The 27895-nt window shown below is 28.7% G+C and overlaps 3 protein-coding genes and 1 long non-coding RNA gene across 10 annotated transcripts; 2 read left to right on the plus strand and 2 right to left on the minus strand.

Annotated features, from left to right (window-relative positions):
- Positions 1-395: 395 nt before the first annotated feature.
- Positions 396-16556, plus strand: sba (six-banded). Of its 4 annotated transcripts, XR_011544933.1 has the most exons (9): positions 396-684; positions 1561-1981; positions 3402-3525; positions 3608-3719; positions 6645-9818; positions 9897-10034; positions 13892-14492; positions 15011-15770; positions 15835-16556. XR_011544933.1 is itself a non-coding variant. In XM_070647900.1 (8 exons), exons 2-8 carry the CDS (start codon positions 1596-1598, stop codon positions 15144-15146), a joined length of 4671 nt encoding a protein of 1556 aa, XP_070504001.1. In that variant the 5' UTR covers positions 396-684; positions 1561-1595; the 3' UTR covers positions 15147-16556. The 4 variants fall into 4 exon arrangements, 3 of the variants coding, with proteins under 3 accessions (XP_070504001.1, XP_070504002.1, XP_070504003.1); XM_070647900.1 differs by having other exon boundaries at positions 15011-16556; XM_070647901.1 differs by lacking the exon at positions 13892-14492 and having other exon boundaries at positions 15011-16556.
- LOC139096207 (uncharacterized) lies at positions 5349-5870 on the minus strand. The gene is made up of 3 exons (XR_011544934.1): positions 5818-5870; positions 5616-5758; positions 5349-5555 (listed from the first exon to the last, which is right to left on the minus strand). It is a non-coding gene; the product is annotated as an uncharacterized lncRNA (long non-coding RNA).
- Positions 16557-20926: 4370 nt separating the features above from the next.
- LOC139095992 (ovochymase-2-like) lies at positions 20927-24208 on the minus strand. 2 transcript variants are annotated; one of them, XM_070647576.1, is made up of 5 exons: positions 24139-24208; positions 22609-22844; positions 21526-22293; positions 21303-21458; positions 20927-21243 (listed from the first exon to the last, which is right to left on the minus strand). In XM_070647576.1, exons 2-5 carry the CDS (start codon positions 22732-22734, stop codon positions 20962-20964), a joined length of 1332 nt encoding a protein of 443 aa, XP_070503677.1. In that variant the 5' UTR covers positions 22735-22844; positions 24139-24208; the 3' UTR covers positions 20927-20961. The 2 variants fall into 2 exon arrangements, with proteins under 2 accessions (XP_070503677.1, XP_070503675.1); XM_070647574.1 differs by lacking the exon at positions 24139-24208 and having other exon boundaries at positions 22609-23084.
- A 31-nt stretch (positions 24209-24239) lies between these two features.
- On the plus strand, positions 24240-27854 carry WASp (WASP actin nucleation promoting factor). 3 transcript variants are annotated; one of them, XM_070647577.1, is made up of 8 exons: positions 24240-24609; positions 24671-25112; positions 25181-25280; positions 25699-25803; positions 25867-26222; positions 26288-26482; positions 26828-26851; positions 26932-27854. In XM_070647577.1, exons 2-8 carry the CDS (start codon positions 24783-24785, stop codon positions 27295-27297), a joined length of 1476 nt encoding a protein of 491 aa, XP_070503678.1. In that variant the 5' UTR covers positions 24240-24609; positions 24671-24782; the 3' UTR covers positions 27298-27854. The 3 variants fall into 3 exon arrangements, with proteins under 3 accessions (XP_070503678.1, XP_070503679.1, XP_070503680.1); XM_070647578.1 differs by having other exon boundaries at positions 24240-24570; XM_070647579.1 differs by having other exon boundaries at positions 24240-24524.
- Positions 27855-27895: the final 41 nt, after the last annotated feature.

Consider the following 27895-nt stretch of genomic DNA (forward strand, 5'->3'; position numbering starts at 1 on the left):
AAGAATCATACGGCAAAAATATACATTATAATAGCAATGGATGATTATAAGATTTTGTCACTGTGTATTTAATTAAATAATTCTAATATTAACAACTTTACATACCTAAATATAAAAATATTATTTTTAATTTTACAACGTTTTTATTCAATCATCTTAAAAATAACAAATTTTAGCTAAACAGTTCTTAAAGATAAGCCATAAGTAAGCATATTCTTAATAAAAACAAAAAAAGAACATAAAATAAAATCATTCTTAAAATCCAAATTATGTTTTTATTTTATTTAAAAATAAATTAATTTAGTATTTTCTCACTTTAAAAGAATGAGCAAAGATTTATCAAATTTTAACCGATGCATATAATTCAATTTTAGTAGCAAACGGTGCCCTATTTTTCACCAACCAACGAAAAATATTATTGTATAAACACTCGAGAATGAAAACTATAAATTTTGCTTATTTATCTGATCAAAATAAGATAAAATTCAATAAAATCCAAACATAAATTTAAAATTGGTGGAAACTCATGAAAAATTATAGAATTTAATCATTTTAAAAGTTCATAAAAGTATAGAAGAAATTGTGCAACAACAACAAATAAAGCTAAGAAAAATAAATTGAAAAAACAATATCTAAAGCTTTATAAGTGATTTAAAATGAATATAATTAATGGATATTTGACAGGTAACAAAGTGTTGAAGTAAAATTTTCATAAATAATGTTCAATTTCATGATACACTTTCATTGATTTTGTATCTAAATGATGTGACGCTGTGAAAAGAAAATTAAAAAAAAAATAACATCTGATGCCAAAACATGCAATTTTTACTTTCTTCTTTCATTTACTTTGTGCTTTGTTTGATTCTGAGATAATTTTAATCATTCGATTTTTTTTTTGCAACAAGACTGAAAATTCATCAAGAAGACAATTTTACTCATAATGAGTACCTTTAAAATAATTTAAATGATTACATTTTTTCATATCAAATCTATCAATAAAATACTTGTGCGTTCAATAAGTTTCTTTTCTTTCTCTTTGTATCAAATGAACCAATAATTTCTAAAAAAATGTATAGAGTGGTATAGAGGAATAAATAATAAATTAAACATTATAAACGATTGATTTAGTACTGTTAAACAGTTGCATATTGTTAATTAATTTTGATCAATTGTATAACATAATAATGAATGTGTTAAAAATTCTGTTTAAGTGTAGATAGATATGTGAATAAATATCACTTTCAAGACAAGCTTACGGATTACCGATTTCAGTATGTCAAAGGAACAAAAAAAAATAATACAATCTCGTAAATAGCGCGAGTTTATTTGACCTTGATTAGTTCTCTTTCTTTACATTGCCTCTATTCATTTAAATCCCATTTGATAGTTTATCTTTACTCATCATAAACCTTAAATATATTAACTTTCGGAAGTCAATGGTTAATGTCTACTTAGGTTTTATTTAGAATATGCACTAATTTCAATTACTTACCTAATATATATAAAATTAAAGAAATAAGAAATGTGAAAAAATAAAGATTTTTTTTTTTTTTGACACAGGACAATAGAATAATGACATAAATACTATTCGGTAAATGTCAGCAGTGAATAATTTAATATTGAAAGCAACCGACTGCGATGCAGTGAAATCCGGATTAAATATTAGCAAAGTCTGTTTATTAAAAGAGTCGGAAATAAAAAAAACGATAAAATCAGCAATCGACAATAATGGAACCAAGTTGAATGATTCCCAACCTGAAAATTTTTATGTTGAATCAATAGAAACTAATAGATCGTCAAGCAAATCAAAAAAGCAAGAATCTTCAATAGAATCAAATATCCACTTACAAGATGAAAATACTAGCGATGTTCAAAAAGTTTTAGAACAAGAACAAGAGTTGCAAAAACAATTATATTCAGGAGCAAACGTTGCAAATGGTTGGTTTCGTGTAAATCACGTTAACAAAGTTATATATATCAGGTAAATCCATAATGACAAAACAAAATTCTTCAGTTTCATTCGTAATTTTTCAAACAAAATGCATATAAAATATAACATTTGACAAGCATTTAGTAAAATAAAATATGAAGAACTTAATCGATGATGTTGTTTAAACTTTTTTTTGACAAAACTGTGATTAAATTTCTTCTTGATACATGTCTTCATAATTTTATATAATACTAGAACATTATTTAGTTTAGATGTCTTTTTTAATAAAAAATAAATTAATTTTAAATTTAAAGATCTCATGAACTATTAAATGTTCAAATCTGATTTTCACTCTCCTTCTTTGTCATTCAGACTTAAAAAAAATGAAGTTTTGAAGATTAAACAAATAAATCAAATTATTTCAAAGCTATGGATTTCTAGTTTCAAAGATAGATGAATAATATAGAAACCATCCAGTTAGTTTAAGAATCTATATCCAAGAAAAGCTTTAAAAATATATATTTTTTTTTAGAAAATTGATGTTTTTAGCGCATTTTTGAATTTTTTTTCAAAAAGGTAGCTTAATAAGACACTGTTCGGTCGTTCGGCTGACGTTAAAAACTTTTTAATCTAGACATCGTAGAGAGCTCGGAATGGTTTTAAAAGATCAGTTCCATAAAGTTATTGCGGCGCCGGTAATTTAAAAGTTTCAAATCAACGCATAAATGCTATAATTAACAATTTTTCATTTTCATAAACAACAAAAACAACAACACGTTTTTTCATTGTTTTACAGTGTTTTTCAATGTTCTTCGATGTTTTAACAGTGTTGACTGAACAATGTTTAAATTTTTTTGACCGTTATGTGATTTGAATTATGAAAGATTATTTAAATGATGAAGTTCTTAAATTTGTGGTCGTTTTATATGGATCTTGTTTTTAGGATCCGGAAGTGAGCTGGATCTTACTGGATCTTGTGTTTTAGGTCTGGAAGTGACCTAGATCTTACTGGATCTTGTTTTTTAGGTCTGCAAGTAACCTGGATCCTACCGGATCTCGTTTTGTGGGCCGGGAAGTAAACTGGATCCTACGGGATCTTGTTTCGTGAGCTAGGAAGTGACCAGAATCCTACAGGATCTTGTTTTTGAGGTCTGGAATTGACTTATTACTTAATTACTGATCGCTGGGACAAAAATGCGCTTAAGTCCCTCGATCAATAATACGAGGGCTTTTGTAATTTTTTCGATATAAGTTAAATTTTCCAAAATCGTGAAAATCGGTTTTATATCGAATCATTAGTTTAGTAAAGGATAGGGGCTTTAAAAATATGATAATACTTATAAAAACGGAAATAATCCGAAAACTACCGTTTTCCCAAGTATTATTTAATTTTATTGAAACTACCTTGATATTATAAATCACTGATCTGTTTTTTTACATAATATTAATGGTGATTTTTAAAATTTATTAGTCCTTCTGGAATCGGCTTTACAAGTTTAAAGCAAGTCAAGAATTATTTATTGACCCGAGGTACATGTAAATGTGGCCTACCATTTCCATTGCGTGTTGAACTCTTCTTTAATTTTGATATAAATGTAAGTTATAATTATATTTTCAATTTTAAAAAATCTGCTTAAATGAATTAATCACTGATATTTTATTCTATTTTTTTCCCAGGTTCCAAATGTGCCATTAAAAACACCAATTGAAGATATTAAATATGACCCTAATTGTCAGCATAAAAAGAAATTAATAACATCGAGTCAAACAGAAAAAAATCATGTAAACGGTATGAAATCATGTATTACTTTTTTTTTGTTTATTGAAATATATGAATTAAATAGAAGAAATTTATTACATGTATCAAAATAAAACAAATAGATCAAATTGTTTCCAAAATAGCGCTTTTGTATTTTGCTAACGCATCTATTTGGGAAGTTTAATGGTGCGAAGTTTGTTTACATCACATATAAAAAGGATGTTTTGATCGGCCAAACTATTTGTAAACCTACTTTCAGTCAATATTCTTAAGTTTTTATTGGATTATTAGAAATTTTCTCGGGACTTTTAGAAGTGATTTCTGATTACAATTGCTAATTATATCGTAGTTAAAGATCAATCAACATGTGAATTTGAGCATACTGAATAATAAATGGGTTTTGTGACAAATTCGTTTGGAAATTCTGTGATTTTGAGTTTTTTTAAATTATAATTCAACATCGTATATAATTTTCTAGCACATTTAATTAAAATGACCTATTTCCCTTCTATGCTCTTTAAAAAAATAATCTTTGATCATCGATAATTGGCAGTTGAGATATTATTAAATTTCTTGGGGAATGAAGAATGAAATAAGGTTTATTAAATATAATGAAAATACCTCAATCATTCGGGTACCTAGAATAAAAATGTTTGAATTAAGGAAAACTCCAGTAAAAAATTTTTTTAGAGCATTTTTGAAATCTTTTCAAAAAGGTAGCTTAATGAGATACTTTGTTCGTTCGGCTGGAACGCGAGATCTTAATAGTTCAGTTTCATCGAGTTAATGGGTTATCGGTCATTTAGAATCAACGCATAAATACTATAATTAATCAATTTTTTTTAAAATTTTATTTTTATTGCATATTTTTTCGATAAACTAACTGGATCTTGATTTGCAGATCTGGAAGTGACCTAAATCTTACTGGATCTTGTTTTTTACGTCTAGAAGTGACTTTTATCTTACTGGATCTCGTTTTGTAGAATGGTAAGTTACCTGGATCCTTCTGGATCTCGTGTGGGGGTTGGGATGTGGCCCGGATCCGACTTGATCTCATTTTGTAGGTCTGGAAGTGACTTATTAATCAATTACTGATCGCTGGGACAAAAATGTGCTTAAGTCCTTCGATCAATAACACGAACTTTTGTAATTTTTTCTTGTAAAAATTAAAAATATATATTTTTAAATAAAACTCGACATAAAACTAGAATTTTAGTAAGGTCCAATTCACCACTTCCCCGACTCTAAAAACAAGATCCAGATCAACATCTGATGAAGGAATTTCATGATTTAACAGATTTTTATTACTGTTACGACAAAATCAAATTTTCACTGTGAAAACAAGGAAGAATATTGTAAATAATTAAAAAAATCTGTTTTTGTTTACCAAAATGACAAATTGTAAATGTTAATTATCTTAAGTTTGTGTGCGTTGATTTAAAACTTTTAAATGTCCGACGCCGCAATAACTCGAGGTCTAGATAAAAAATTTTTAGATCTCAGCCGAACGAACGAGCAAAGTTTATAATTAAGCTACCTTTTGAAAAACGATTCGTGCATGATTTATTATAGTTTTTCTGTGCCTGAAATTCTGTTAAGCATGCTAAAAAAAAATGTTTATACGCTTTTCTAAATTTTTTACTTATATTTAATGTCTATTACCATCAGTTACAATATTTAACAAATATATTAACGGGTATTTAAAAATGTACTTGTGAGATTTTTATGATTACCAGTCTTTATCATCATGTTCTTCATGGTGAGAATGTGACTCATGGTGTTGATGTTCTTCTGTATGAACTGGGTGATGATGAACTGGGACAGTTACAACATGAGGCTTAATGACAACAGGATAGGGTACTTTAACTGAAGAAATGAATGATCATATTAATAATTTAAGTAACTCATTAATTTTTATGAGCTTACCTGGAACATGAACTGGATAAGGCACTTTTACTTCTTTAACTACAGGTACTTCTACTTTTTTGTAAACTGGATATTTTTCGGTATGATGGTGATGAACTGTATGTATTTTATAAGGAACTTCAATTTTAACTGTTTGATGATGACTAAGAAAAATAAATTAGAAATATTTCGGTAGTACAAAGTACAAAAGTTTAATGCTTACGTTCCACCTCCTCCACAAAGTACTACTTCTGTATTTAAAACTATCGTCAATGCAAAGGAAACCACAAAAATAATCTATCAAAATATTTAAAAAATATGAATTAAGAAGAAATTGGAAATTTTTTAAAACTTTTTCTTACATTAATTTTTATTGCCATATTGATTAAAAATGTATATATCACGAGTTTAACTAGATATTGATACACTTTGAATTCAAGCTAAAGTCTGATTATTTTTAGGAAAATGTTTTGCTTTTATAGATATTTTAAATATTTAAAGAGAAAACAATATGTTGTTGGAAATTGTGGTCCATTCCACTTCCAAAAAGTATTTTTATATCTTTCCTTTGAAGAAATATACTCTCAATTGCATTGGTTACGAAAAATTTTTTTTGTTATGTTTCATTAATTTTTTTGTTTAAGTTCAACAAACTTTTCTGCCACAGTGATTATTATCCAAGTGAAATGTTCAAAACATTTATTTTTTCAGAAATATGGATTATTCAATATAGGAAATAACATTGTGCAATAAAATTTCAAATTTTATTGAAGATTAGCGTATATTTTTTTAGGGATATCGTACCTAATATAAAATAATTTATGTTTGTATATATACAATAATATATGATGTAAACAAATTTAAAATCGCCACATTAAACAAGAGATTCTATGAATTTGAGATCATTTTTTAAATAGTGATTTTTATAAAAATTTAAAAATCTGAAGCCCAAGAAATCGTTAAATTTTATAAGACATGCCTATTATCATTGAATAGCATTTTACCCATAAATAACAAAGGTTTACATTTTTTTATATATTTTAAATGTAGCAAGCAATAATCTGCATCAACAAAAAATAGTTAATTTGAGATACAAGAAAACGAAAGAATGTCTGTTGCCATCATATGTTACGTCAGTAAATAATAAAATCAGGCAAAGTTCAATGTGTAATAGCAGCGAAAGTGCGTTTAATAAAAATAATAATAAAATTGCAACTAACAATATTCAACAAATAGTGATGCAATCTAAAAGTCAACAAACACAATTTTTACAACAAATCGACCCTCAAAATATGTCAAATTTGGTAAATGTAAGAATAGTTAAAGAAGAAAATGATATTTCCGAAAATTCAAAATTACCACCATGGAGAAAAAATGTCATGCAAAATCAATTCGGAAATAACAGTAAATCTATTCAACCAACAATTATTTCAACGTCAACAGCTCATGGAGGAATTCCAATTTTTCAATTCAATGGACAAATGATAACGATTGATCAGAATCAACAGTTTAGTAATCAACCGCAAAAAATTCAAATTTTTGAACAAAAATCGGCTGACGATGAGAAGATGATTATTAGAAAGAGACCACCGACATTTAAAGAAGATCCTACAGCCTATTTAAATCAACAAACAGCATTATTGCACAATACAATAACTACATTACACAGTCCTGATGTAACTACTTCAATGGTCTCTCCGACAATTCAAGAAAACTCCACAGAATTTCAGCAACGTTCTCAGCGTCATATAGTACAACAAGTTATTAAAACACCAAATATACCAAATCAACAATTTTCTTCGATTAGTGGACAAACATTGACACAAAATATGAGCATGTCAAATGCAATTGTTCAGATACGAAACTGTGATATAACACAACAACAACAAACTAAATTGTCAACTTTGCAAGATCAACAAAAGTTAAGGACAAATCCAAAAGGAAGACCTCCAAAACATTCAAGACGACTTGTTTCGGTTTCACAGGAATCTCCTGTGTCATCTAGTACTACCAATAGCGATATTACATCATCGTCAGCAGAAGCAATAACTGAGACTGTAGTTCAATCGACAAATAATTTTGACAGGTCTGAGGTTCTAAAATATGTTCGAAATTCATCAACACAAGAGGTCATTAGAACATCAATGACTCCGGTTCTTGCGGGAAAAACTGCATGTTTAACAACTCCATCTTCTAGTAACTTCTCCATTCGTAAGCCGACATCAACAATTACATCTATACAGAAAAAACCACAAACAATAGTGACTCAAATGAAGACAAATTCCAATAGTAGCATCAATAATAACAATAATAATAGCCTAATCAATCAACTAAACAATAGTTCGAATCAACAAGTTATGATGACTTCTAATGGCCAGCAATTTATTGTAATGCCATCATCTAACCTTCAAGCACAGCCACAAAATATTGTTTTGAACAATAACTCAATTGTACAGATTCAAAATTCGAATCCGAATCATCCGCGTTTGATCCAAACAACAGGATCAGGACAAAATGGAAATATCATTATACAAACGAATAACGGAAATTTATTGGCAACAACTCAAACCAATCCTAATAATTTCATCGTAAATGGACAACCATTAATTTTCCAAAACAATCAAATTATTCAAAGTAATTCCAATTTGATTGCATCTCAAAAAAATAATGTTTTATTAACAGGAGGAGCAACAACTTCTACTCCAAAAAGTTTATTTGGAGGAAACAATCATTTAACATTAGGACAACAATCTGTTCTTCTGCAAAATAGTTTGATTCCACAATCAGCTACTATATTAAATGACTCAACATATTTACAAAACTTTGCTCAACAGCAAAAAGTAATCTTAAATCCTGAAAAGAAGAAAGGTCGAAAGAGAAAAAATCCTTTATCAGACTCATCTGCCCATCAACAAGCAACTCAACAGTCAAGTTTAATACAAATTCCAACAACAGCAACACCACAAAGTTTTCATATTTCTACACCAAATATATTTGTTCAAAATAAATTTTCACATCCAACAACAACAAACACTGGTCAACAAATTATACTACAGAATGGCCAAACATTCATTCAGCAACCAATGAACTTTATTGGAAATCAGCAAATAATTCCTTCTCAACTTATGACTTTATCATCAGATGGAAATTCTTTTGTACAGATACAAAATCCTTCATTCAATAATATTATGACTGCTCCTCAAAATATCATTAGAACAGGTCCGACACAACAACATTTACAGCCCGTTCAAAAAACAATTATTACTAATAATGGTCAGCAGTACATTGTTCAAGGAGGAGGACATGTAAATTTGATGAATCAATTGCCATTTAACTCGATGGGATTTGTTGTACAGTCGGCGGCTCATCAAAATCAACAACAACAGCAAATTATAAATCCAATTGTAATTCAATCTCAGGGACAACAAATAATGACTCAACCTCAGATTCTTACACAGACACCAGGACATCTTACGACTCAGTTAGCTCCTCAGCAAGCACAATTTTTAAATCAAAACGATTATAACAATAAAATTCAACGTAAAATAATGTTACAGCATAAGACTCAACAACAAAACTCTTTCTTTCCCCAAATTATCAACAAAGCTACACGAACAGGAATGCCAATGCATTATGCTTCTTCGTCAAAAAATTCAAACTCAACATTTATTCAAAACGTCATTGAAGAGCATGAAAATTTAGAAGAAGATGAGGAAAATCTCGATTTAGTCGAACAAGATGAGGAATTAGAATGCGAAGAAGAAGCAGATGAGCTAGAACTATCATTTGACGAAAAACCTGACATGATTGAAGAGCTGCATCACGGTACATCACAACAGATTCTTCACAGTAGCTCAATGATAGATGGTCAATGCGGAATAATGAACATTGATGATATAACAATTGAAATGGATGAGATTAATGATCTCAATGAATATTTAAACGCCATTGATGAAGAAGATAATAAAATTTCACAAATAGGATTATCATCATTACAGCATTTTGCTAATTCTCCACCAGATACAACAACACATAGTCCACGTAGTCCTGTTGAAGTAGTAACAAATGTTCATCATGTTCTTTTTAGTGGGAGTGAAAAAAGTAATGGATCAAGTGAGAGCAATAATATGGTATCGAGTTCAGAGCTAGATTCAAATGTGATATCACCAGAGTGTCATCAATTTATCGATGCACCATTGTCTCACCAACATTTAAATCATACAGGTACGCTATTCTCTTATTTAATTTAAAAAAACAAAAACATATTAGGTATTTATTTATATATTTATTTTCTTCCTTAAGGCACATCACAACCTATTTTCAAATTGCCTTTGGAGCCAAGATCATCAAATATTAGATCCCCACCCTTATATAGCATGATAAATACAACAAATTATTTTGATAATAATACCCAGAGTCCCTTACGTCCAGATTCACATGGTAAGCAGTATTTTTTTAATTACAATAAAATAGTTTAAGCATCCTTAGTCATTCATTTTTATACTGTTTTACTTATTTTAATTCAATTATTTTATTCAAGCATTACTAATGCAGAGTTGGCAGGACTTTGGAGTCCGGACTTTGTGCCGACAGACTCCACTATTTTTTGGAAGCCCGGACTTCCCATACAAAATTGAAATTTTTTGTTAGAAAAGTATTTTAAAATTTTTGATTTTTTTTAACATTTTTTTAAACATTTGTATGTGACTGCGCGGATTCCATGGAGTCTCGGAGTCCGGACTTTGTGGAGTAGGACTCCACTTCTTTTGGAGTCCGGATTCCAGTTAAGGCGCCTCCACATTGAAGTCCTACCAACTCTTTATTAATGGAGACGAAGTATTGAAAAAATTCAACAACTATCAAATAAATACATTTGTTTATCACTATTAAAACTACTTTTTAATTTGTAGATTACTTTGACTATTTTTTATTTTGTCCAAAAGTTTCATATTATGTTATATGTTGAATCAATACAGAATCTTTGTTGATCTGCTAGCTTACTCTTTATTTTCTTGATGTTCGTAAACATTTTTATTTTCATATTAATATAAAACCATTAAATATTTTATTACAAGCTTTTTACTTTATGCTATTTTGCATGCTTTTCCGAGAGAAGACAATTAGCCAAAGCATTTTTACTAAAGCCCAATGGAAGCCTACTTTGTATGGTATCCTTAAAGCTGCTATAACGAAGCTTCATGGCGGAACCTTCTTCATTTGTGTCGCTCTGGTATATATCTAAAGGAGCAAACCTATATTTAAAAAGAACTGAAAATTTTTGAAACAAAAACTTCTTACTCTAATCAAATTTTCTTAATGAGAATTTAGAGTAGGGCGGCCATCTGCTGTATTTTGTTGCTGTGTCCCGTCAAAGCCTCAAAATTTCCCGATTGTTCAAGAATTCGAAAACTTCATACAAATTTTGGAATTTTTGACAAATTTTGAATATTTTCCTGGGCTTGAACCTGGACCTTGCCCAGGATTGAAAATATTTTTTTTCGGAATTTCAATTATTTTCTTCACATTTTGCAAGTTTCTAACATAAATTTAGTAGTTATTTGATTATTAAGACTCATAATAGTCCAAAAGAATCCCAACAGTGCCAAACTTAGCAATATCCCGATTTTTTCTAAAAGTGTTCAGATATTATGCGAAATTCCTCTGGCCACCCTTACTAAGAGTTAATTGAACTTCCGTTTACTTTTAATAATTGTTTTTGTTTTTTTGTTATTATTATCAACAAAAATATGTGAATGCAATCTTAGAAGTGAAAATCTTAAATGTATACAATTAAATATTAAAAACTTTGTTATTCGTGACCGATGTGAGTGCACCGATAAATTTTCAATTAATTAAAAACTATGAAAAATTGAAGCAATCATACTCAGCAAAATATTTTCCTTTCAAATTTAGCTTGCTCAATTTGATCTCATTAACATAAACATTAATGCTTGCTTATGCACAACTAAGACATCTTTCATTCTATCTAAATCCATAAAGAACCGTTCACTTATTATGTTTGCTTTTTATGGGGAAGGGAGTCTACGATTTTGTAACAGTCTAAACAAAAAAAATTTTTTTGCATGAACATTTTGTAACTAGGGGTCTACAAATTCGTTTTTTTGCGTAACGTAATAAGTGAACGCCGGACATTTGATAGTTAAAAATACTATAAATAACAATTTTTAGCGCATTTTTGAAATTTATTTCAAAAAGGTAGCTTAATAAGACACTTTGTTCGGTCGGTCGGTCGGTCGTTCGGTCGGTCGGTCGGCTGGAACGCGAGATCTCGAAAACTAGACATCGTAGAGAGCTCGGAATGGTTTTAAAAGATCAGTTCCATAAAGTTATTGGCGCCCCGGGCATTTAAAAGTTTCAAATCAAAGCATAAATACTATAATTAACAGTTTTTCATTTTCATATACAACAACAACAAAAACAACAACACGTTTTTTCATTGTTTTACAGTGTTCTTCAATGTTTTTCGATGTTTTAACAGTGTTTACTGAACAATGTTTGAATTTTTTTTTGACCGTTATGAGGTTTGAATTATGAAAATCCGTTAAATGATGAAGTTCTTAAATTTTTGGAAGTTATATACGGATCTTGTTTTTTAGGTCTGGAAGTGGCCTGGATCTTACTGGATCTTTGTTTTTAGATCTGGAAGTGACCTGGATTCTACTGGATATTGTTTTGTGGATCTGGAAATGACCTGGATCCTACTGGATCTTGTTTTATGGATCTGGAAGTGACCTGGATCCTACTGGATCTTGTTTTGTGAATCTGGAAGTTATATGGATCCTACTGGATCTTGTTTTTGTGGATCTGGAAGTTATATGGATCCTACTGGATCTTGTTTTTGTGGGTCTGGAAGTGACCTGAATCCTACTGGATCTTGATTTGTGAATCTGGAAGTGACCTGGATTCTTCTGGGTCTTGTTTTGCGAATCTGGAAGTGACCTGGATCCTACTGGATCTTGTTTTTGAGGATCTGAGAGTTATATGGATCCTACTGGATCTTGTTCTATAGACAGGGAACTGACTTAAAAATCAATTACTGATTGCTGGGACAAAAATGCGCTGAAGTAACTCGATAAGAACGAGTACTTTTGTAATTTTTTATTTTGATAAACAAAAACATTTGTATTATCAGTTAAAATGTTTGAAATATAAAAACCCGTTATATGATGTTTTTAGATTGGGGAAGGGATTTAATTAGTCTATTAAATAAGAACGAGTTCTTTTGAATTTTTTTTTCCATGAGTGCGTACTTTATCCGATTTATACTTAACGATTTATTTTTTATTTAGTGATTTAGTGCTTACTAAAATAACCCGGTAAAAGTATTATGTAATATTTATATACACCTGGAACCAGATCTCGAAGTCGATATGGTTGAAGTCGACTCGAGTGTTTTTTTCAAGTCAACTCGAAGTTGACTCCGAGTCGACTTCAAGTTGCCAAGAAAAATTATTTTTTCTTTACGAAACTCATTGCTGATTGCGCTTGTGAAGTATATATTTACATAAAAAAATATTTCAAAATCTGCTTTTTTTCAAATTTTTGATTCGTTTTTGATTTTTTATGCAAGATACTTACAAATAAATGAAATTGGAATTTCTCCAGCTTTTTACAGAAAAAATCTCTTAATTTATTTATTATTTGTTATTTTTATTATAATGTTTTAAAATTAAAGAAGATAATCTAATGACTATTAGTTATTTTTTTTTTGAAAGTTTCTTGCATAAAAAAATCAAAAAAGAATAAATAAACTTGAAAAAAGTTGATTTTGTAATATTTTTGTATATAAATATATGCTTCACATGCGTAATCAGAAATTATTTTGATTGAGAAAAAATAATTTTTCTTGGCGGCTTGAAGTCGACTCGGAGTCGACTAAAAAAAAATGAACTCGACTTGAGTCAACTAGAAGTCTGAAGTCTCTGCCTAGAACTCATTGTAAATACTCGGTATTTTTTTTATTTCAGAGGCATACATTAAATCCTTAGTTTAGTCATATTTGCTTTACAAAAGATATATTCATTCATCTAATATTTGATTAAGCGCTTCTATCTATTTTTTTAAATTCCATCCTATTATCTTGCACAAGAACTAAAAAAATTATTTAATAAGTTATTAGGTATTATTTTTTATTATTTATTTATTTATTCATTTTTGGTATTACTCTTGTAACCTTAAAACTTTAGAACCACTTTAGAAAAATAATATCATTTTGTAACTACATATTAAAAAAGTAAAAGTAATTTATAAATGTACTGAGTAAATCAAAATTGCAGAATCATCAACGACTGAGCATCAGCACCAATTGAACACACATAGTCAAAACAGTAACTGTAAAGATTATAAAATGGTTCTTTCTTCAATAAGTAAGGATGATTTAAAAGACGATAACTGTATTATTTCTGAAAAAAGTGATTTTGATTTGCTAAAAGAATCTCCAGTTCTTAATAATATAAAACCAATCGTTGGGCAAGACAAAATGAAAAATTCTGATGATCCAACTTGCTCTTCATCACAGATTTTGTCAATCGACTCAATAAATCGTAACAGCAAAGATATTGCTTTAGTCATTAAAGATGATAATGAGTTTGAAAATGAAAATAAAATAGATAATGATAAAAATCGCAATATTGTCAAGGATATAAAATCAAAGTTTGAGGTTGGTGATTTGATATGGGGCGTTGTACGTGGATGTGATGCTTGGCCTGGAAAAATTGTAAATGGACCTGATAACGAGCCAATATCAAGTAACTGTGTTTGGGTGAAATGGTTTAATGCTAATGGTCGTCAAAATACTGAAATGGTACAATGCAGTACATTGAAAAGTTTATCTGATGGTCTTGAAGCTCATCATATGGCACGAAAGGAAACAAGAAAGTGAGAACACTAACCATTCGTTCCAATTTAATGAAAATTTTTAAATAAAATATTTTGCCCTCTTTCTTCCTTTTATAAACATCCTTTTAATAATTTTTCGAGACTCTTAAAAATTCATTTCTTGATTTTTGTGTTGTTTTTTTTTTAAAGTCAAAAGTGAAATAGGTATTAAACATTTTAGGTATTTAAAGTTTAAAACAAAGCTGTGAAAATCGATAAAATATTTTAAATTTCAAAAGATTTAATTTTTTAATTTATAATGCATGAGTAAAATCAAAAATTAAAATATTTGGTATAACCAAACGATAAATTTATTTGTCCTTTGCTTCTCTGTGGTAATTATTTTTGAAGTAGTAAAACTTGCTCGATTCTTTTAGTTTACAGTAGATAAATTATTTGTCAATTTTAAAATGCATGAAATATTTATAATTTAAATCAATTGCTATCTAAAACAATGCCAATATTTTAAGCAGTTTTAATTAAAATCTTATTTTTTTTTTCTTTTTACCAAAATGAAGGGGGAGAAAATTGAACTTACATCTTGAACGAGCAATACAAAAGGCCATGATAGAATTGGATAAACAGTCATCAGAAGAAAACTCGGTAAAAATAAATAATAATACCAAATCTAAAACTGAAAAGATATGCAAATAAAATCTTAATAAAAGTAAAGATGTAATTTAAATAACGCTATCTAAAATTAATAGAGAAGTATTAAATACACTTAGAAAAAGAATAAAATAAAAACAACAATTAACTTAATTTAACACACTGTTTAAAAACAAATGTGAAATAAACCTAGTAGTAAAGCTTTAACGAAAAAAGTTTACATGAAATACTAATTCTAGACAGTGTTAATCTATATATTTTAATAATGCTTGGGTGTTTCTTGATATATTTGTAAAATTTATCGATGTTTAACATGAGATAAAGTTTCAACATTGCATTCTATCAAAATCTCAATTGGCGGTAAATTTGGAAGTTTTCATTTTATTATCATCAGTATGTCAAGAATCGTTGTCTATATGCATTTAAGAACGAATTTTATAGCTCATAAATAAAAAAACTAAACACAAAAGTATTATAAAATGTCCATAGTTTCACACTTTAAAATAAAACATAAAAGCGATAAAAAAAATATTTTATAAATGTTCTCTATATAATTGACAATAATACATGGATCAAAATCTAAGAAATTAAACAAAGACTTCTATCATATGTGAAAGATTTAAAAAAAATGCAAACACTAGTAAAAGTGTATTTCAGAAATGAATTAAGGTATTACGCACATTAAGATGTTTGGATTACCAAGATTTTCAATTTAAAATTTTTAATATTCTAGGAATAAATACCTACCAATATTTTATAAATATCATGAGACTCATACAACGGATAAAAATCAGAATCGAATTAGAAGAGCATTTTTTATGGTAAACCAATCAATTAGGATTGTTTCTCTATTTTAAAAACTATACTATAATTTAGACGATGTTTCCAAACTCATTTTCTTCTTTCATGAGAATTCAACGTTAGCTTTTATCGTTAAGTTTTTATTACAAAATTTATGAAATAAAATTGTTACAAAACATGAATATCCTCATTCTTTATTGAGCAACCTCAGCACATTTTTGACGTAGCAATTGGTAATTGGTTAGTTAATAAATGCAAATTTTTGTTATCATAACATGCGTCCAGTAAGATTCGATTACATGATTATACTCATTGTCTATGTCACTTCTAAAACCACAATACATCAAACAGGTGAAATTTACAATCTAAGCTGAGAGCTAGGATTTTTTACTTCTTTAAGTTAAATCACAAGATTATCAACAGTTTCAGTGTCAACAAACATTTAAATTTTACTCTATCTACTGAGATTATTTCAATTGCATTAGGGCTTAGTCGTTCGAAACTTCAGTATCAGAAATGTAATGTAATTGACTTTTTTCTCTTTTCCTGGATATTTGGGGTAATATTGAAATAGTCTATCTCGTTTAGTTCTAAAAAACAAACATTTTGATGTTAAATAAAACACTATAATAAAGCCGAAATTTGAAAAACAAACTCGATTTCTGACAATGAAAATTTGTTTCTTATTCTGAATTTTTGGACAAAAATGCTTGTAATTTTATGAATAATGATTTCTAAGGTACAAAAATTAGTCGTACTTGCTCATTTTAATGTCAATTTTAATTACAATGCAAAATATCAAAAGTTAGTCAAAAACTGGATTAAAGTTATTAAAATAATGATTTTCTGTTAAGGGGCCGTTCACTTATTACGTTACGCAAAAAAACGAATTTCTAGACCCCCCTCCCCCCTCGTTACAAAATGTCGTTACCAAAAAAATTTTTTTCGTTGAGGCTGTTACAAAATCTTAGACCCCCCCTCCCGCTAAAAAGCGAACGTAATAAGTGAACGGCCCCTAAAGCGTTAAGAAATTTTTGAATTCTTTTCTACAAAACCCATTAAATTAATGATGAAAAGATGCATTTTTAAAAAATTCTCATCAAAACTTTAGCATTGTGATCTGCAATTTAATATTTTTATATTATTATTATTATTATAATTCTATTAATAGTATTATTTAGTTTATTTGTCCTTCTGTAATTCCGCTATATGCCTAGCTCCCTTTTAATAAACCTCAAATTTCCGTATCATGTGCTTTGGTTTTCAGAGCGTTTTCAGAGCGAAGCCCAATTGTAAACAGTCCGACAACCCCTGAAATTTGAAAGCAGTTGGATGAGCGAAGTAATTTTCATAGCAGTTTTCCAGAAGACATTTCACTTATATAACTCGGACTCGGTTCAACAAATTTCACAAATTGTTTAGTCCTAAACGAAATAAAACGACTAAAGACAAGCTGATTTATGAAAGTTGGATGAAAATAAAAAGTAAGGCGTGGAAGTTAGTGTCTTTATACGTAAATTGTATGTTTTCTTTTGTGAAAAATTGAAATATAGATTCTAATCGTTTGTTAATGTTCCATATAATATAAGATTTTCATTTTAATTGAAATTAATAAATACTAATGTACCTGCATTTATTAAGAATCACATGCAAAACAGGAGTAAAAAAAAATAAAAAATTACAAAAGTCCTTGTGTTATTGATCGAGGGACTTAAGCGCATTTTTGTACCAGCGATCAGTAACTGATTAATAAGTCACTTACAGACCTCAAAAACAAGATCCAGTAGGATTCTGATCACTTCCTAGCCCACGAAACGAGATCCAGTAGGTTCCAGTTTACTTCCCGACCCACAAAACGAGATCCGGTAGGATTCAGGTTATTTTCAGATATAAAAACCTAGATCCAGTAAGATACAGGTCACTTCCAAACCTAAAAACCAAGATCCAGTAAGATCCAAGTCACTTTCAGATCTTAAAAACAAGATCCATATAAAGCTTCCAAAAATTTAAGAACTTTATCAACTTCATAATTCAAACCTTATAACGGTCAAAAAAAATTCAAACATTGTTCAGTAAACACTGTAAAAACATCGACAAACATTGAAAAACACTGTAAAACAATGAAAAAACGTGTTGTTGTTTTTGTTGTTTATGAAAATGAAAAATTGTTAATTATAGCATTTATGCGTTGATTTGAAACTTCTAAATGACCGATAACCCAACAAATCGATGGAATTGAGCTATTAAAACAATCCTGAGCTTTCTACGATGTCTAGTTTTTGAGATCTCGCGTTCCAGCCGAACGAACAGACAAAGCGTCTTATTAAACTAGGGTAAACAACCTATTTTTTTGTACAAACTCCACTTACTAAAATTCAAATTAAAATTTTTCTACATTAAAGCAAACTTTTTATACCACAACTTGCTTTATATCATACTTCCTTGATTGAACTTTTAGAATTAAGCAATACTTTTTGTTGTTAAGCAGCACAAGATTTAAAATTTGTAGTTTTATGTCTCAACCTAAATATTTGTACACAAATCCTATTTTTTTGTACACGTCGAACCTAAATTTTTGGACGTTCAAATTAAAAATAACCGTTACAAAATATATAATTTGTGTGATTTTAATTTTAATTTAGCTTCAGAACTACATTTTAACGTTGAACTAATAATAATAATCAAGATAATGATTAATAAGTGCAAAAAATCCACCGAAAAAACTTAATTAATATTTTGAGTCAATTCGAGCAATACAAATTTTGGCAGTTATTTTATTTTTGAACGTACAAATATTTAGGTTTTTGTGTACAAAAAAATAGGTTGAAAAATTAACTTCACAAATTTCTAAATATCTTTGTTTAGACAACTGATAGCAATATAGTAGAGCGAACAATAAATTGCAGTGTAATTAAGCTTACTTTTTTCCCTAATAACATACTAATAAAAGTATTGGGTTTTCCAGAAAAGTGAGATGTTAAAAAATTACAAATTTTGTGGAATCAAAGAAAAATTTCGTGAAAAATTATTTTCGAATTTTTAAGGAACTGGCTGCTCTAATCATCCTGAAAACTTGTCAGGATTGTTAAAACATCATTTGAATGATTATTCAATCATTCGTTTGTCTGAAAAGTGCTACAAAATCATTTTTAGTGTTGTACAAAAAAATAGGTTGTACAAAAAATTAGGTTGTTTACCCTACCTATTTGAAAAAAATTTCAAAAATGCAAAAATAGAAAATATTGCATTAGTGAAACTTCATTTTTGCAAAGCTTCATTTTTTTGAAAAATTCTTCATGCAAACAAAATTTTCAAATTTTAAAAAACCGTTGATGATATCAAGTATTTTATTTTCGTTAAAGATATATTTTACAATTAAATTATCTACCTTTTCACCTTAAAAACGATTAAATTAGCTTAGTTCTTCAAAATAATAAGATAATTTAACTGTAAAATATATTTTTGACGAAAACAAAATACTTGATATCATCAACGGTTTTTTAAAATTTGAAATTTATAGTGTTTGTATGAAGAATTTTTCAAAAAAATGAAGCTTTGCAAAAATGAAGTTTCGAATTATTGAAATTCGTTATTTTAATAGGCACTCATATTGCATAATTGTGTTTTAAAAGTAAAAACTAAAGTTGATGAAAATAAAAAAATTTGTTTTATTTAAAAATCGTAATAGTGATTCCTTAAAAATTAAGCCCCTGCATTTACATATTTTTTTTTGTTTTTACAGATCAAGCTAAAAAGATTATTAAACTTTATTTTACATATTTATTTTCAACTCTGGGTGACTCCCTGAATTGCCAATGTTCAAATATGTCATTTATAAACGATTAAATTATTTTATCTAGTTTAATTAATGGCATTTTGGTAGTGGCTTATTAACGGATACAAAATTTTTTTCCAGAGTTAAATTTCTTTACTAAGCTTAGTAACGGGTAGTGGCTTATAACTTAAATTCAGGGTATTAAGTTTGTATGGATATAAAAACATTAATTAAAATTGCATTTTATTCCATCAATATTTCTTGATAGCATGATTTAAGCGTGATTTGTGAATATTAGTAAATATAAATATTTTAGCACAATTATTAATTGATAAATAACAGACCCAGTAAGGTCAAAGTCACTTCCCCAAAATTAACACAAGATCCAGTAGAGTCAAAGTCACTTCCCCGGCCACCAATGGAAGGTGCTCGGTGATTCCACAGATAAATTTTTTCACAAAAAATGATTTTTCTCTTAATTTATTTACTTTTTCACTTCTTTTAATGCCCTATATCATGTATTCACCCGTTTAATACCGATATATGTTATCTGCTACCTTTAATATACTTTAATTAAGGAAATATTTCCATTTGTTGTTTTTGACATCATTCAAAAGCAAAATTCAGACTATTTAAACACTTTTATAGCTTCTTTGGTGGTCTAATCGATGGTTCCTAATCTAATACATCTTAAAATGTGCTCCTTAGTACTCAGAATCAAGCTATTAAGCTAAAATTATTAAAAATTCTCAATATTGAAAAAAGTATAAGTAACGAAATTCCTAATCCTTGTGAAAACAAATTTTTATAATCGAAATTTTACCTTAATTAACAGCAATTGCTATGATTAGAATGCTGTTTATGCTATTTAGTGAGTAAATAAAGATGTTTATCTAGTATTCTTGAAGTGTCATTTTAGAAATGATGAAATTTTAAAGAACACGGATTATTCAAGTAAAAATTTTCAAAATTCAACCAATCAGTGGAATTACCGTGCTAGTTTTGTTTGAAACAAAGTTTGTTATAGGGACAAATCAACAAATAATTTCTCAATTTGGTAAATTCAAAAAACTGTTGTCAATTTTATTTTGGTTAAATTATCTTCTAACAAGTAATTCAATAGTCTAATATACTCTGCATGAAAATATCTGTATATCTTATTAGTTTAATAGAGATATCTTTCAAGAACTGAAAAGCTTATTTTCAACGAATCATTTTTTATAATATAAAAACTTTGTTACTGCCATAAAAGAATAATAATCAATAAAAACTGTCCAAATTTAACTAATTAATTTTCTCTAACCAATCAATGAAAAAAACAATATTTGTAAAAATTACGTCTGTATTGTTATCTAAATTATTAGGAATGATAGAAGTAATTCCAATTAGTTTCCATCGACTTCTTTCATCAATAACATAAAGTCCACATCCGTAATCAGTATATTCAATTGTTTTACTATTTGCAGTAAACGTTTGACATGCATAAAAGGCTTCTTCACAGACATCATCGCTTTTTAGATGAAAATTGCTTTCTGTCAATATTTTCGATTTACCAAAACCAACTAACTACAAAAAAAAAAAAAAAATAGCACTTTTGATAGATAAATTAGTCAAAGATCATTTACCTTCATGACATCATTAACTTTAAGTTTCAAATTAAGGTCTGGTAAGCAAGCAGGTTGAACAAACTCATCAAATTCAATTGATCTTTCAACTTTAATCGCTGCAATATTATTATCCAAATTATAGTTGTAATTTTCGTGCAGAAAAATTTTCTCTATCTAGAAAAATAATATACATATTTTCTAACATTTTGCTAAAAATAATTTTGATTAATAAAATATTTACATTGTAAATTTTTGAATTTTCAGTGGGTTTCTTAAATAACAAGGAATATTGTGAGGTGTAAACGATTAATTTTTCTTTACTAAGAAGTTTAGAGTTATGATCTAGAAGACAATTTACTGATGTTAGGATTAATTTACTACTAACAATAGTACCAGCACATTTGTAATGATGTTCATTAAGATTTAATATTTGAAAAATAGAGACTGCAAAAGGAAATTCGCCTGGATTGTAAGGAATCTGGAATCTTTTAAAATCAAGAAGTATTAATGATTTTCCACATTTATCATCATAATTATTTTCATCAATGTAAGAAGTTGTTGTATATGGAACTGTTTCAGTTGTATAATCATGATCTCCTTGAATTTCTGTTGAACTTGGAATTTCTGTCGTAAGTGCTGATAAAATTGATGTCGTAAACTTCTCAATAGTTGTGGATAATATAAATGTAGAATGTTCCATATTAGTTTTTGAAACAGTTGTTCTTAAATTATCAGTTGACAAGTTATGTAAACTTGTTGAAGTTTTGATAATGTTCATTAAAGTTGTGTGCTCTTCAACATCTATTAATGTACGTTGTTCAGGCCATATATGACGGTTTTTACCTTTTCCATAGGTACAGTTTTGTGGTTCATTATTAATAGTTACTTGATAAATTTTAAATGAAGTATTATTGCTATAAATAGCAAATCTTCCTTTATATTCCTCAGTCACACGCACATCATATAATTTGAAACTTGGAAATTCATAGTCAATAACATTTGCTCCGCTCTAAAATATTACAAGCATGGAATTAAATTTATTTTTTTTTTAAATAAGTTGTGTCCAGCATGTGTGCAGCGGCACTTAATCAATAAAGGTTTGAGTTTGAAGTTTGTGTGCTTCAAAAGAATTTCTAGGGACAATGTGCCGTTGCTCAGTAAAGTTTGGACAACACTGATTTAAATAAATCATGCAAACTAAAATGATTGAATTAAATTTTGAACAGTTTTAGGGGGAAATATTTCCAACTGAATAGTTTTGTTTTCGTAAAACAAAACCACCATTGTCCAATTATTTCAAATTTGAATTTTTTTAATCACTCACATATTGTAAATCATAATCGGGATGAAGTTCGATTGTTAGACTATCAAAACCATATACATTGCCTGTAGTCTTTTCGTATGTCAAACAATAAAAAACTCCATTTTCAACTCCTCTAGTGATTTGCATTTTTAATTTTTTTTGTGTTGTACATGTTGATGATTTAACAGCAGTAGATTGATAAGATAAACACCTGTTTTGAAGTTGTTGAAGATTGAGGTTCCGATTTGTTCGATTCCCTTGAGCAAACAAAAAAGCTGAACATATAAGGAGCAGAAAAGCCGTTGCATTCATCGTATTTTACAGCGATAAAGCAGTGTACGACTCTCAAACAAAACTGATATAGTAAACGTTTACAATTCAATTCTATAATCCCCAAAACATATGATTTGCGGAGAAAGAGAGCATAATTTGAGTGTTCATAGCTATAGTTTTAGTTGACCTTGCATATTGATATAAATTGTACAAAAATGTCGAGAAAAACATTAAAGAGCAAAACAGAACAGAAGCGCATTTTTCATCGATGACATCGAGAATAAAGAAACCGTGTGAAGCCAAAAATTGAGGGGTATCAGGGGGAATGGGGGGTCTAATGTGATGTTGTGTGAAGCCGTGTGAAGCCAAAAATTGAGGGGTATCAGGGGGAATGGGGGATCTAATGTGAAGTTGTGTGATGCCAAAAATTGAAGGGGGAATGGGGGGTATAATGTGAAGTTGTGTGAATCCATGTGAAGCCAAAAATTGAGGGGTATCAGGGGGAATATGGGTGTAAAGTGATGCCACATGAAGCTATGTGAAGCTGAAAATTCTGAAGATGGGGCGTCACGGGCGCTCCCGATACTCTAGTAGCAAAAGAATTTCCAATAGGCCTGCGCTTCTGGGCGAATCCTAAGTATAAGTAACGGGCATACAAATTAAAATTTTCCTCTTTTAAAGTTAACTTTTAAAGGTAGTGAATGGACAAATCTCTATCTCTTAATTAAAAGAAAAATAATTAATTGTAAAAATTTTCATCAGATGATTCGTCCAAGAGTGATTCCCGATACACATAGGTTCCTAATCATTTTTAGTACTGGATATTCTTATGTGAGTTCTGATTTCATTAACACGGATGGAGTTCGAATTCGTTAATAAAAATGGATCATGATTTCATAATATATAATAAGTCGCATTACAGGAAGTAAATGCAAAAGATTTTGAAAATCAACGTAATAAACGAATTTGCTTCCGATTCAAATCAATTCTCTGTAACAATACTTCTATTCAAACAATTTGGTTTTCCCTTTGAAAACTTATTAGTATTAACGTCATCAATGAAGTGGTTCGGATTCCACTATAAACTGTAGGTCTAGGCTTGAGCGAGAGATCTGGCGAATTCTCACTCGTTAAACTATCAATAGATATGAAACGCATATAAACGCGCAGCTTTGGACCTTAAAGTCTGAACAGCTAATGTTTATTTTTTTTATTAACGACAACAAAATTTTTAAAATTAAATTAAGTAATTTCCAGGAAAAAAAAAGTTTTCTTTACAATATAGACGTTGAATTTATTTTGAAAAAAAAAAATTGAGATCATCAAGTGAAGGGTTTTTTTCTAATATCCAATAAATAATTTTTAAACCATAATGTGAAAAATTTATTGTAATATATTTGATTTCGGACTAAGCTGTTAGATTGAATGTTTACAAATGAAATTGCATAAGAAAAACACGTCATACGAAATTTTATATTTTATATTTTTTTTGCCAAGTTTTAAGAGATAAAAAAAAATATGAAGTGAAAATGATGATAAGCATACTTAAAAGAGTTCAGTCTAATGAAACACAATAAAAAAAAGCTAGTTAGATACTTAAAGTGCAGAAAACAGTACAGATAAAAATATTTGAACTGATTTGAACATTAAATGCAAATTTTTAAGTAAGGCCATTGGAGAAAACAACATTAAAAAGTTTCTAAATATATGGTGATAAATAAATAGAGAATATCCCTGCTTTAAATACTTGTTGAGTCTGAATTATTTTGGTATGAGTTAACAAATTATATTTCTATTGATTTTTTTTCAGGTTCTATTAACTATTCGCCAAGAGAAAAAGTGAGCAGTCAAAAGTATTATTTCATGAAACATCTTTTTCAACCTAAAAATTAATATCTGAATTAAAAATTATCGCATCGATTATGTCTAGTGAAAATAGAAATTCTGTTAAATTATCCAAAGCCAGTACATACCTTTCGGGTGAAGAAAATGAATTGGTTTTTCGATTACTTGGACGACGATGTCAAAGTCAATGCACAACAGTAGCTCAAATTTATCAAACAGAGACTCCTCATACACGATGGTTGAAGAGATATACTGGAGCTCTATGCTTTGTAAAGGATAATTCTAAAAGATCATACTATGCCCGAATGTTTTGTCTAATAAAACATGAGATGGTTTGGGAACAGGAAATGTATGATACGATAGAAATAAATAAAGTTAAACCGTACTTATTAACATTTGAAGGACAGGTATTTAAATAGTTGGTTATGAAACAACTAAATGACATTTACTAATATAAAATAAATTCAATGCCTAGGATGGAATGGTGGCTTTAAATTTTGCATTTGAGGATGAAGCTGAAGCGTTTTTGAGCACGGCAATAAACACTGTTCAGAGTCGAAACAGAAGAAGAGAAGGTAGCATAGAATTAATAATTTCACTTGTTCCTCTTTCCTATGTAAAAATGAACTCAATTCAATTTAAAAATTTTATTTTGTTATAAAAATTCGTATTTTTTAATATTATGAATCATATATTACTAATCAAATTTGTGTATAGATCCATTACAAATGAGGAAATGACGATCTTCCATTTGTGATTATCAATTTCAAGAAAATGAGAAACTCAATTTCTTATTATTATTTTTTTTGCAAACAAGTGGGTGATTTATTGATTTGATAGAAAAATATTAAAGGCTGAAGTTCTTTTGCACAAACTGATATAAAAATCTAATTTATTTTGAGAAGTTGATAAGTTATCTATTTGAAACCTTATCATTTAATTCTAGCAAATAATAATTATGGTATTTTTTTTAAATTTTATGTATCTTTGTAGAACGAAGAAGTCGTGTAAGAAAAGAGCCGCCTGCTAGACCACCACCTATAACTTCAAATGCTTTATCTGATGAGCCTGTGATTTTAAGAAATCCAACCAATCTAAGTATATAATAATATTAATCTACTAGAAGTTTTAAATGTATATAATAATATGTTTTAACAATAGCTAAAATAACTCCAAACCAATTTCAACCACCATATACGCAACAACCACAAAATTTGGGCAATTTAAAAACAAAGAAACGCGAAGTAAAGAAAATTACAAAAGAGGACATTGGTCTTCCATCTAACTTCAAGCATGTAACTCATGTTGGGTGGAATGCAAAGAGCGGATTTGATTTATCTGGAGAAGATGAAGCATTAAAGCCTTTTCTCCAAAAAGCTGGAGTTTCGGAAAATCAGTTGAAAGATAGAAGAACTAGAGATTTTATATATGACTTTATTCAATCTAATAATGTTGAAGAGATTGTTCGAAAAGAGACTAAAAAACCCGATGCTCCTTCTATTCCAATAAGAAATCCAGTAAGTATCAAATTAAATTTATTACAAATGTTCAGAGACAAATTCATTATTTTATAAAATTATAGCAAAATAATGGAGAAAAGCCAACTCATCGTTTAGCCCCACCTCCACCTCCACCTGTTCAACGTGATTATCAACAAAACCACCGTGATGTTTCACACAAAAATCAAGCACCAATTTTACCAGGTCCCCCAATAGTTCGAAATATTTCATCCAATAAACCAACTTCAAACACTGCACCGCAAGCACCACCACCTCCGGTATGTCAAAGAAAATTTTATACGTACATATTCACATCTTATTCACGTGTAAATGATTTTTTTTTTTAAATATTACGGTAAAACCAAGCAAAAAAGTTTTTATGTAGAATTCTACCTTATAATTAATTAAAAAACAGATTTTGATTTGTTTAAAATGATGATATAGATAAAGAATTGACACAGTAGAAAAACATTGCTCCTTTAAAAGCTAAAGTAATACATTTTTTGACTCATACGTTAAGTTATAAACCCTATCTATGAGACTTTCTATGATACGGTGTGAATATGTTTCCACATTGGGTGTCTATCCAATATACTAATGAAATAAACCAATTTTCCTTTTAGCCGCCACCACCTCAAATCAATATGGTAAGAGAAGTAACATAAAGATGTTATTATATTTCCTAAAGCAATTTCAGTAATATTAAATTAAATTTATTGTATTTTAGCCACCACCTCCACCTCCCATGAAAGAATCAATTGCATTACCAATTATTCCTGATGCTCGAAATGCTTTAATGGAGAGTATTCGAAAAGGAGCACTTCTTAAAAAAATTGATGCTTCATCGACAGCTTCAAATAGCAGTGGAGATTCACGTAGTGATCTTATGTCTGAGATTAGGGGTGGAATAGAACTACGCCCTGTAAGTGATCGTTCAAACAATCAAGCCAATCGATCAAGTGATGGCAATGGAACTGACGCTTTAGCAGACGCATTACGAAGAGCTTTAGAACAACGAAAAACAGCAATCAATGGATCATCGTCTTCAGAATCTGAAAACGAGAATTCAGATGACGGAGAATGGTCGGATTAAATGTTATTTTCTTTGTTTAAATAGGAAATTTTTTTAACACGTGTTTAAAAGTTATCTTATGTATATTTACATTGTTAATTTACCCATTGAAATAACTATAAAATTTGATTTAGTTAGCTTTTTAACTATACAAAATCTTTAGTCTCTTTTTGGTGAGCAGGATAATTAAATTAAAATTGAATTCATTCTTAATAATTAGAATATGTTTAAACTTCAAAAAAAAAAAAATCTTTTCTGTGCCAAATGAGTTTTCAACAAAACGTTTAAAAATTTCATTTCATTATTGAAGAGTTTACCAAAATTAATTTCTACTAAAGTGCCTAAACCTTTAATTCTGTGTATTCAGAAAAAAAAAAAAAAAACATGATTTAAGATAAATTATTGTAATCAAACGAAAGTGATTAAAAAACGATTAATTATTTTTTCGTGACAAAAAGAAACGTATCATCTAACATATTTAAACTAAACAGCCCATATAAATATTATAAAATTACTGATCCAATCTATTCATAGACATTTAATTAACAAGTTAATAAAGAAAATTCTCTAAAATATTATTTCTGAGACTTATGATTATTTAAGATTCACGTTGCGCCAA

Source organism: Chironomus tepperi, unplaced genomic scaffold (genome assembly GCF_022539635.2).
Source record: "Chironomus tepperi strain 1889 unplaced genomic scaffold, CSIRO-AGI_Ctep_v1 contig_376, whole genome shotgun sequence".
Taxonomy (NCBI): domain Eukaryota; kingdom Metazoa; phylum Arthropoda; class Insecta; order Diptera; family Chironomidae; genus Chironomus; species Chironomus tepperi.

Coding starts and splice junctions, on each gene's coding strand:
- sba (XM_070647900.1), top strand. CDS start 1,596: ATGTCAGCAGTGAATAATTTAATATTGAAAGCAACCGACTGCGATGCA. Junction 10,035..13,891: donor CTTACGTCCAGATTCACATG/GTAAGCAGTATT, acceptor TCAAAATTGCAG/AATCATCAACGACTGAGCAT. Junction 14,493..15,010: donor GCACGAAAGGAAACAAGAAA/GTGAGAACACTA, acceptor ACCAAAATGAAG/GGGGAGAAAATTGAACTTAC.
- LOC139095992 (XM_070647574.1), bottom strand. CDS start 22,899: ATGAATGCAACGGCTTTTCTGCTCCTTATATGTTCAGCTTTTTTGTTT. Junction 21,459..21,525: donor AAAATTCAAAAATTTACAAT/GTAAATATTTTA, acceptor TTATTTTTCTAG/ATAGAGAAAATTTTTCTGCA. Junction 21,244..21,302: donor AAGTTAATGATGTCATGAAG/GTAAATGATCTT, acceptor TTTTTTTTGTAG/TTAGTTGGTTTTGGTAAATC.
- WASp (XM_070647577.1), top strand. CDS start 24,783: ATGTCTAGTGAAAATAGAAATTCTGTTAAATTATCCAAAGCCAGTACA. Junction 25,804..25,866: donor AAGAAATCCAACCAATCTAA/GTATATAATAAT, acceptor TTTTAACAATAG/CTAAAATAACTCCAAACCAA. Junction 26,852..26,931: donor CACCACCTCAAATCAATATG/GTAAGAGAAGTA, acceptor ATTGTATTTTAG/CCACCACCTCCACCTCCCAT.